Below are 10,569 nucleotides of genomic sequence, written 5' to 3'. Positions count from 1 at the left end.
CAACAGGAGGTAGAACACCTGGAGAAGGACTTGAAGAGACCAAATGAAAGCTACTAACAGGAGGTTGAGGTTGGACATGAGGGAGACGCTGGTCTCCTGGTGATGTTCTGACCTTGGGGCTGTTTGCTGCATGTATATTTATATGAACCTACGACTGAGCGTCACTGTGAGGAACCCGTAGAACAGGTGGTAAATGCAGGTCTTTATGTAACACTATATTTTTGATTCCCTTGTTGAAATTAAACTATTTTTTGTGCGTCACAGACCGTCTGCTTCTTTCTTATGTTAAGTTCAGTCAAGTTCTTATTTATTTTAACGCACAGCTATCAGTAACCTGGATGATGACAGGCAAAGTGTCAGGTGTCAGTAACATGAATATTATTGCACATGTCAATAATTTTGGTATTAACACACTAACGTGCCAATAATCTTGAGATTAAGATACAAAAGTATTAAAAATCTGGATATTAATGCATAAAAATATCAACAACATGAATATTAATGCACAATAGTGTCAAAAATCTGAATATTCACACAAAAAAACTGTCAATAATCTGGATATTAACCCTCAAAATAACTAATAACTGAGAAAATAATGCACAGAAGTGTCAATAATTTAGGTAGAAACATACAAAAGTATTGAAAATCTGGATATTAATGCACAAAAATGTCAACAACATGAATATTAACGCAAAAAAGTGCCAATAATTCGGGTATTATTGCACAAAAGTGTCAATAATCTGGATGTTAACGCTTCTAAATATGCGTTTTGGTTCCATCTGAAATGATCAGACCAACAGCAGAGCGTGAACATGATTCAGGTTTTACTCCTCAAAGCAAAACTCGTTATTTACAGTTTGTGAGAACATGGAGGTAAACGTCAGCGTGGTGGTTATCAGCGTTACATTCAGTCTGAAGCAGGAAACACTTCTGCAGCTTCTCCTCACCGTTAAACCGACACGAGGTTCAAACATAACAGACGTGGAACATCGGAACCGTGGCGGGAAAAGTTACTCACATTACTTCAGGAATAAAGTCTAAATATTCCTCTAGAAGGTCTCTGTTCAGGCAAGAAGACGTCCAGTCTGGGGAACGGAGTCCATTTGAAGGTTTAATGCTTAAATAGGAAGAAAACATTTGGAGAATTTCAAGAATAAAGTGGACATTTAGTGGAAAGCATCTTCACGTTAGGAGAATAAAGTCAGAACATCTCGTAGAAAACTTGTAGTGATGTGAGTGACATTCAGAGGTTTCAGTCCGAACGCTTCCCCCCGACCTGTGAAGTCAGTGAAGGCATCATGAGAACAGAACCGGTCCGGGTTCTGTGTGTCAGTGTGTGTTCAGGACGGTCTGCAGGTCTTCAGGCAGCGAGCCGATGATGGAGTTTATAAAAGCGTCCAGCTTGTCCAGAACTCCATCTTTCACCTGCAGCTGCTGCCTGCGAGCTTTGATCTGAAGAGACAGAAGAACACGGAACCCAATTCAGTTTGGAAACGGAAGAAAGCGCAACAGTTTGGTGTCTCCAGAAAGGTCCTGTCAGTGTCTAACTATGGGCGGATCCATGGTTCTGGTCACATTTCACCAACTGTTGAGGCTCCAACATCAGCAGAACCTGATGAGGTGAAGTTGGACCAGACAAGGTTCCGGTTTTTACATGTTTTGACCAGAAACCAGTTTAAATGACCCAAAAATGCCCCCAAAAATATCCTGTTATTGTCCAAAATGACTTGAAGCATGTCTGCAACTGCTAAAAATTCACAAAAATGGGCCAAAATTCTACAAATTCACTGAAAATGAGTCCAAACACGAGTCAAAAATGAGCCAATTAGTCCAAAAATGACATAAAGTTGTCCTAAACAACTTAAAATAGCTAAAACTGACTAAAAAATTAGCCCAAAATTGCTCATTTCGTCTAAAATTACTCAAAATTATCCAAAAATTACACTAAATGTCCTAAATTAGCCCCAAAATGACCCTGATTTAAAAACATTTACAGAAAATGATCCAAAACTGTCCAAAACTGATGTAAAATTGTCCTGAACAACTTAAAATTGTTTAATTTACTAAAAAAAAAGAACAAGAATCAAGAATCAATCAACAAAAATCGAACAAAGATGACTTTATTATGAGAATAATAATAAGAATTTTAGAATTTAGGAGCGGTTTGTAATGAATAAACTGATCAGATTATATTAATACCACTGAGTATTATCAGCCCTCATCACACGTCTTCTCCTCCCAAAACTCACCAGCTTCTCTCTGAGCTTCAGGATTAAATCTACAATCTCCACCTCCGACTTGTCTTTGGTCCAACCCAGCAGGTCCTGCAGAGGAGACACAAAACGACCTCGATGAAAACAGTGTGATGCTGCAGATACTTAATGAACTCAGAGGAAACGTCCTGAACAGCTGGAAGCAACAAACCAAAGCGTCCATCTGATGTTACCGTAATGTCTGGACTATAAGCCGATACTTTCTTCACACGCTTTGAGCGCTGCGGCTTAAACAACGATGCGGCTAATTTATGGATTTTTATGAATTCACCTCGAGACCAAAGTGAGGCTGAGAGCGACGACGACAGAGAGACTGAGGAAGTGATGAAGTGATTCTGAGGCTGAAGAAGACGACTTTAGTGGTTTTAGTGCAGGAGGAAGATGAAGATAGCGATCAGTGACTTTTATGTATCTGTGTATGTTACCGCTACGTATTTAATTAACAGTTAAACATCTTTCTGTGTAAATATCTCAACCTGGACACCTGCAGCCTGTATATGTACACACTTGGTTTCCTGTTTAAAGTTAGTGGGAGGGGCTTATATTCAGGTGCCTCTATAGTCCAGAATTTACGGTAATCTGAGCTGTTAGTCTCTTTCTTCATCGCAGTAAAGTCTGATCCTGTGAACATGTCAGTTTGTAATCGATGTGGAGTTACAGAGAAAACTACGTCTTTTTCTCTGTGTTGGTGTTGAAACGTAGAAAAAATGTTCAAACAACTCAAAGTTCGTCTGCGATGTAACGGAGACGTAAACCTGCTGCTCATTCAGACATGAAGCCTCAGCATCAGGTTACTGAAAGTACAGCAGACAGATCCAGGTGTGTGGGACCCATCCAGGTGTTCCAGAGCTCACCGCCTCACAGACCACCTCCAGGTGGAGACTCTCCAGCTTCTGCGTCATCTCTTTGTGTCGTTGACGATACCAGCCGTCAAAGTTTGGAGACCTGAAGAACTTCCTGAGGAGAGCCAAGACAGACGCTGCTGAAACACTCGGTCAGACAGACGGACGGACGGACAGGCTGTGACACCTGTGTGACTCACCTGTACAGTCCCATCCAATCCCCTTTGAGCATGGAGGTGAGCTGAGGTCCGGTGTGGTCCAGCGTGGACATGAACTCGTCCTGACTGAAGGGACGGATCTGAGGAGGAGTCTGAACCGAGAACGCAACGAAAACATTAAACGTGTGTGACAGACGACATCGCTGTGACATCATCGCAGACGAGCCGCTCGCCGTTTACCTTCCAGGGCGTCACAGACCTCTGCAGCGGCATCAGGCTCGCCATGTACCGCTCCTGACAGACGAGACGCAGGGCTTAGCATCACCGGACAAGTAACAGGAAGTATCAATAATCTGGATACTGACGCACGAAGGCGTCAATAAAATGGATAACAAGGCCCAGACGGATCAATAAGGAGAACTCTTTTTGCCCCTTTTTTGTGACATTTCCAGTTTTCCGATGTAACTCACAGACTTCCTCAGTACACCTGAGCCTGTGTGTGTGTAGCTGCGAGCTGATTGGCTGATGCCTCACCAATGGGATGATGAAGCTCTGTGTGAGCTCCAGCAGGTGTCTCCTCAGGATGGCGCTCTGGACCTCCGACGGTCTCTTCCTCTGGATGCCCTGCAGGTGAGACACACACAGGTGAGACGCACACAGGTGAGACGCACACAGGTGAGTCTCTGAGCTCCACCTGTCGGCTCTGAGGACCTGGACGTCTGCTCACCTTCAGCAGTCGCTTGATGAGGATCTTGTCTTTGTGCAGAAACGTCTTGTAGGCCGTGTAGATGCCTGCACACACAGACACACACCTGTGACACACCTGTGACACACCTGTAACACACCTGTAGCACCTGGACCTGTGGCTACCAACAGCTGCTGTGTCTGACTTACCTGGTTTGGTGTCGAGCGTTTTCAGTTTAGACAGCTTCTTCACCTTCACCTGCTTCGGTAAATCACCTGGAAGTGATCAGACATTTAGAGTCAGGCGCCTGCAGCAGGTCGGAGGGAGAAAAAAAAAACGAAACAGACGAAGGAAATAAAACATGAACACGAAGAACACTGAAGCACGACGTACCTGCCATCCTGATTTCTCCCAGTCGGACGATATGAGGCCAGTTCTGAAACGTTTTGATGAAGAACGGGTTGGTGACGCCCAGAACGACATTCGGCCTGAAGAAGAAGAAGACAGATGGACGGACGGACAGGTGAACACACCTGGAGGATACCTGTCTTCATCTCTGTTACGCTGACTTTTGCAAATAAAGTTTGATTGTCTAAACACAGTTTGATTTTGTGAATAAAGTTTGATTCAGGTGTGTTCAGGTGTGTTCAGGTGTGTGTTCAGGTGTGTGTTCAGGTGTGTACTCACGGGGCCTGCGTCCTGGTGGTGTACTCCCTGAACTCGCTGTCGTGGATGGTGAAATAAGGACGGAAGTCGCAGCAGAACTTCAGCGGACTGATGGAGCTGAGGGCGGACACAGACGCCGTTACCATGGCAACTACACAAACACTGCTCCCTGATTGGCCGCCGGTACACGCGGATCGTTCGGTTACCTGATGAGGGCCAGCACGGTTTCCGAGGAGACGGTGGGAGACGGCGCCATGACGACCACCGGCTCCCCAAGCAGCGTGAGCTCCCAGAGCATCTGCAGGTGGATCAGAACCGACTGGAAACACCTGAGCAGGACACAAGTGAGACTGAGACCCACCTGCAGGACACACCTGACCTCTACAGGTGGTCACATGACTGTCACATGACCACAACACAGGAAACAGCACTGACCTGAAGAGGTCCAGTTCATGGATGGTGGGCAGCACCGTCGGAGCCGGCAGGAGGTTCTGAGGACGGAGAACAAACTTTATTACCAACAGAACCTGACATGAACACAGAACACAGTGACACCGAACGGTTCTCACCTCTCCAGCCGTGTGCCGGACCGGACTTCCTCCGGGTTTGTCTGCTTTTGAAGGAATCCTCACCTGAAGGTCAGACAAAGCTGCTGAATCATGTTTGAGAAACGCTGACAGAACAACGACTCAGAAACAGAACACAAACCAACAGAAACACAGAACACGAGGAACAGCAGCTGGATGGTTCTGGATACTACATTACCCACAAGGCTCTGCTGCTGCAGCCAGGTGAGTGAGCGTTTGCTCAGGGTACTACAAGGTGTAAAACAAAGCTCACTGCAGCAGAAGGTGAAGCTCTGTGATTGGCTTCTCGTGAAATGCACCGCTTCCTGTTCACCTGTAAAGCCACGCCCCCTTTCTCACCTGTAGGACGACGCCCATCACAGGCAGGTTGAGGGTCAGTCCAGGTACGGGCGAAGGCCATTGGTCAATCTCGTTACACACTGCGAAGAGGAGCAGAGTAAAAACACTCGTCACATGATAAAAACTCGTGTTCTGATTGGTCCGTGGCTGTGATGTAGGCGTGACATCATCACCTGCTTCGAGGCAGGGTTCCAGCTTCTCGAAGAACTCAGGTGCGATGATCTGCAGCAGCGAGTGGAACAGGTGAGTGTACGGCAACCTGGACACCAACACCAGGGACTGAAACACACAAACACAGAGTCACAGGGCCGCCATCGTCACATGATGTCATCGTCACGTGATGTCATCGTCACGTGATGTCATCGTCACATGATGTCATCGTCACGTCATGTCATCGTCACATGATGTCATAGTCACATGATGTCATCGTCACATGATGTCATCGTCACATGACCTGCAGGTGAGAGCAGGTGACCCACCTTCTGGAAGTAGCCCCTCTTCACAGAGACGTCCTTCACCTGTCGGAAATATACGTAACCGAAGAAATGCGCCGTTTCTCTCTGAGGAGGCAAAACAAACAAACAGAGCCTTGATCAATAACTGCTGACAGGAGCTACTATTGATCCGCTAAACACTAATCAGCTGATCAGTCCATCACCTGTCTGCTGCACCTATCACAAGTCAAACATGTTGGTCACCTGTCCTGTTTGTTGCTGTCAAATCTGTCTACTGTTCTTACCTGTCCGGTGCTATCTGACCTGCTGTCTCACCTGTCTGCTACTTTCTCACCTGTCTGCTGCTTTCTCACCTGTAGCGTCACCGGAGCGTCTCTGTTGTAGACGTCGTCTCTGAGCTTCGACGCCCTGCGGCCGACCGACTGACGCAGCCGGAAGCTGAACTGCGTGTCCCCGAGGCATCCTGGGAAATCACACACAGATCATGTGACCTCTGACCTTTGACCCCCACAGCAGCAGCATCAGTGTGAGCAGAGTTTACCTGAGTAGGAGTCGGGGAAGGACAGGTAGCAGATGCTGGTTTTCTGGTGACAAATCACAAGGAACGGGATCAATAACATGTGATCAATACTTTAAATAGTAATCAATAACATTAATAGCAGAGCTGATGCTGACAGATGTTTAAATTTACCTCCTTCTCAGTGAGTTTCACATCCTGAGGATAAACCAGCTGAAAACAAACACAGGACAAACACTGTCACCAGAGTCCGTTGACATTTCTGCTGATTCTCGCTGCGGCCTAACGTGTCCCTGAGTGCAGTCTGTCACCAGACCTTCAGGTAAATCGTCCCGACGACCCTCCGACCAGCAGCGCCAAACATGGACAAACAATCTAAATATAAAGTCACAAACGCTGTTTGAATCAAAGCCGAATTTACCAGCAGACTCTCGGCATGTGTTCACCGCAGCGTGTTTTTATTTACAAAGGACCGTTTGTTTGTTTGGGTGACGAAATCAAACAATTGTGTGTTTTTTAAATGGAGTTTGGTACGAATGGAACCCAGCCGGGAACTGCTGTTGTTCTGTCCTTACGAATCAACCGAACCTCCCGCAGTCTCCTCTGATCACCTGATCGATCCCCTCTGATCTATCAACCTATCCATAAGCGATGCTAACCATGCTAAGCTAGCCGTACCTCGATGGCTTGTCCGAGCTCCAGGTCGAAGGTAACGACACACACGCACTCCAGCCAGGAGGAGAAGCGGGCCCACGGGCAGCGGCTGTCCGCGCCGTCCGCCGCCTCCTCCGCCTCGTCGTGTCGCGGAGAACCGGAGCCGTCAAACGGGTTCATCTCGACCGGGTCAGAGCTCCGACAGCTCCGCGGCGCATCCTCCGGTCCTCCATCAGCTGCACCGGCGCAGGCGGAGGAGTCCCGGGGAGCCGCCTGCTGGAGGCCCGGGGAACTGCAGGCACAGAGACTGGTTCTGCTGGTTCTGCTGGGTTCTGGTGGGCTCTACTGGTTTACATAGGTTAATACTGGTTCTACTGGGTTCTGTTGGGCTCTACTGGTTTATATTGGTTACTTCTGGTTCTACTGGGTTCTGTTGGGCTCTACTGGTTTATATTGGTTAATACTGGTTCTGCTGGGTCCTGCTGGTAGGTACTGGTTACTTCTGGTTCTACTGGTTCTGCTGGGTTCTACTGGTTAATATTGGTTCTACTGTTTTCTGTTGGGTTTTACTGGTTCTAATGGTTCTACTATTTTCCGTTGGGCCCTGCTGGTTCTGCTGCTTTTTTTCTATCGAATTTTACTGGTTTCTGTGGAGTTCTAATAATTACTATTGGTTTTATACTGGTTCTGTAGGTTCTACTGGATTCTGTTGGGTTCTGCTGGTTAATATTGGTAAAAACTAGTTCCTTAATGCAAGTTCTACTGGGTTCTGTTAGGCACTGCAGTTTTTCTTGTTCATTCTGTCCTGTTGATTCGACTGGTTCTTCTGGTTCTGGAAGTTCTGTTGGGTTTACTACCCATTTCACTAGTTATACTGGTTCTACTTGTTAATTTTCCACTGACTCTACTGGTTTTAATTTCAACTGGTGCTGCTGGTTCTACTAGTTAACACTGGTTCCACTGGTTTCTGTTGGGTTCTACTAGTTATTACTGGTTGACCACAGGTTCTGTTGGTTTCTGCAGGTTCCACTAGTTAACATGGGGTTTCTACTGGTTCGACTGGTTTGAACTCGGGTTCCACTTGTTCTAGTTTAACTGGTTTCTAACGGTTAATGCTGGTTTGCTCAGTCAGGTGGTTTAGGCAGGTTCTACTGGGTTCATGCTTATTGTAATGGTTCTGCAGGTTCAAGTGGCGAACTTTAGTTATTACTGGTTCTACTGGTTTCTACTGATTCTACTGGCTCACCTGGTTTCTGCTGGGTTCCGACTGGTTTTAGCGGTTCTACCAGTTACACTGCTTCTAGTTTCTTTTGTTTTTCTCCTGGTCCTGCTGCTAGTTAAAAGGTTCTACTGGTTTTAGTTGGGTTCTACTGATTCTACTAGTTAATACTGGTTACTACTGGGTTCCACTGGTTTCAGTGGTTAATACTGGTCTCTACTGGTTCTACTGGTTTCTAATATGTGCAACATGTTGATATCAGAATGAAGACGAGAACATATTTACATTTGTTCTGCGGTTCTTTGATCTGACTACGGAACCCCAGAAGGGACACAAAGGAAGACAATAAACAGGGAGAGGAAAAACAACAGAGGTATCTTCTGCAAGATCTCGCAAAACTGTAGGTAGAAGAAGAAGAAGAACACTATAGGTATGTGTACTTCTGGGTCCTAAACGACGATGGAGAACACCCACTAGAACATGAAGACATTCAGGCAGTGCTCAGCAAGAGGCTTCCACAAAACATCCAATAAGACTGATGTGACTTTTGTGAGATCACACAATAAATACCTCTATTTTCCTTCTTGTTTTTCTTTCTCCACGACCCTTCTGGGGTTCTGTAGCTGACAGACTGTTTTCTCAATAAAGACTGTGTTTGTTCCTGCAGGTGGCAGCAGAGGAACAGCAGAACAGCAGAACAGCAGAACTCAGCAGAACTCAGCAGAACTCAGCAGAACTCAGCAGAACTCAGCAGCAGCAGCATCAGATTAGTGAAACATTCATTTCTATCTGCTGTCGTCTCCTTTCAGAGCTTCATCAGAATGAAAACATTTATCAGGTGCAGCTTCACATGAAACCTCAGGAGGCTGAAATCACAAACATGTTTGTGAATGTTCTGGTTCAGCCAGAAGACGACTCGTGGAGTTTGTGTCAGATCTGCAGGTGTGTGATCAGCATTGATCAGTATTGATCCGTATCGATCGGCTGACTGTGAGCCCGGCTGCTGATTGGATCGTCTCCTGCTGACCGAACACAAAACCTCAAAGTGTCGACACAGGTCCACGGCTCGGCTCAGCCCCGAGTGTCGTCTGGCAGGTCGGCTCTGATTGGAAACGCAGCGATCGGCGGCTGCTGATTGGACGATTGTCTCTGAAGGATCAATCAGACGGACGAGAGGAGGAGCAGCTGCTCGCTGAGGAAGAGGAGGATGAAGACAAACCGCTTTAAACCTGCAGCTGAATGTGACGAAACCAAGATTCAGTCACAGAAGAACAGAATCAGTCCTGCAGCTGGTCAATAAGTATTGATCAGAACAAAGACGCACTGAAAGAGTTTGATTGATCACAGACTTGATCAGTGTGTTTTTACATGTTTACTCTAGATTTCAGGTGAATTCATCAGCAGGATGTTGGTGTTTCTCCTCTGCAGACTGAATCGATTGTAAACCAGACAGACGCTTTATTACCGACCATCAATAAGGAAACAGCTGCTGCATCAGCTCCTTAAACTGTTTTCATATTAAAGCTCCACAAACAGCTGATTGTTTGGGAATTGATCAGTTTATTGTGGCAGCTGATCTAAATTACAGGATAAAACAACACGTTCAGAACCCAACCCCCGGTGAAGCTGGTTCTGGTCGCGTTCCCATTCTATAAATCCGCTCTTTGTTCTCCTCCATCAGCAGATGGAGTAAAAATGGAAAGTCACATGACGCCTTAATGTCCTCACATGTCCTCCTGCCAACAAACAACCAAATAAATACATAAATAAATACGTAAGGACAACAAAGCTGGGCGACGAGGCAGAAACCTCCAGACGGACATCAAAGACGATCGGCTTCGTCTGAGGAAACAATCTGACGAGTCACGAACATGTCGACGGAACACAGAAACTCAGTCGCCTGATGGAAACGCACAAGACTTCAAACTACAGGAAGCACGTTTACCCAGAATCCACCTCAAACTGCAGTAACCCCAGAATCCTGGACTGGTTTAAAGCTCGGTTTGAGGCTGGTTTACAACTAGTTTTAGGTAGACTTTGGACTGGGTTTGGACTGGTTTTTGTTTGATTTTAACCTTGATTTTGGGCTGGTTTTAGACTGGCTTCAAACTCAGTTTAAGGCTGGTTTACAACTAGTTTTAGACTGGGTTTAGGCTTGACTTTGGACTGGTTCT

The 10,569-nt window shown here is 46.3% G+C and overlaps 2 protein-coding genes across 2 annotated transcripts in view; one reads left to right on the top strand and one right to left on the bottom strand.

Annotated features, from left to right (window-relative positions):
* The window catches only part of gcc1 (GRIP and coiled-coil domain containing 1), a 4,710-nt gene extending 4,447 nt beyond the window's left edge, over nucleotides 1–263 (top strand). The window contains exon 5 of the mRNA XM_008294189.1: nucleotides 10–263. The gene's annotated coding sequence lies outside the window, so the exon portion shown is untranslated. The remainder of the gene's footprint in view (nucleotides 1–9) is intronic.
* Nucleotides 264–802: 539 nt separating this feature from the next.
* Nucleotides 803–7,398, bottom strand: dennd6b (DENN/MADD domain containing 6B). Its single transcript, XM_008294190.1, has 20 exons — nucleotides 7,201–7,398; nucleotides 6,697–6,735; nucleotides 6,547–6,589; nucleotides 6,359–6,468; nucleotides 6,030–6,110; nucleotides 5,724–5,829; nucleotides 5,551–5,630; nucleotides 5,194–5,256; nucleotides 5,060–5,115; nucleotides 4,831–4,953; nucleotides 4,646–4,741; nucleotides 4,352–4,446; nucleotides 4,168–4,233; nucleotides 4,001–4,065; nucleotides 3,808–3,897; nucleotides 3,514–3,567; nucleotides 3,316–3,425; nucleotides 3,128–3,230; nucleotides 2,250–2,324; nucleotides 803–1,452 (listed from the first exon to the last, which is right to left on the bottom strand). The coding sequence occupies exons 1-20, from the start codon at nucleotides 7,354–7,356 to the stop codon at nucleotides 1,330–1,332; spliced, it is 1,734 nt and encodes a 577-aa protein (XP_008292412.1). The 5' UTR covers nucleotides 7,357–7,398; the 3' UTR covers nucleotides 803–1,329.
* Between the last annotated feature and the right edge of the window lie 3,171 nt (nucleotides 7,399–10,569).

This window comes from Stegastes partitus, unplaced genomic scaffold (genome assembly GCF_000690725.1).
Source record: "Stegastes partitus isolate 25-593 unplaced genomic scaffold, Stegastes_partitus-1.0.2 Scaffold946, whole genome shotgun sequence".
NCBI classification, from domain to species: Eukaryota; Metazoa; Chordata; class Actinopteri; family Pomacentridae; genus Stegastes; species Stegastes partitus.
Note: the sequence above shows the minus strand (reverse complement) of the source record. Positions and strands in the feature narration are given on the sequence as shown.

Excerpts from the sequence above, each read along its gene's own strand:
- dennd6b (XM_008294190.1), bottom strand. The coding sequence starts at position 7,356 with ATGAACCCGTTTGACGGCTCCGGTTCTCCGCGACACGACGAGGCGGAG. Across the intron at positions 4,066-4,167 it reads AACGCTCGACACCAAACCAG|GCATCTACACGGCCTACAAG; the intron begins GTAAGTCAGACA and ends CTGTGTGTGCAG. Across the intron at positions 3,426-3,513 it reads GGTCTGTGACGCCCTGGAAG|ACTCCTCCTCAGATCCGTCC; the intron begins GTAAACGGCGAG and ends TTCTCGGTTCAG.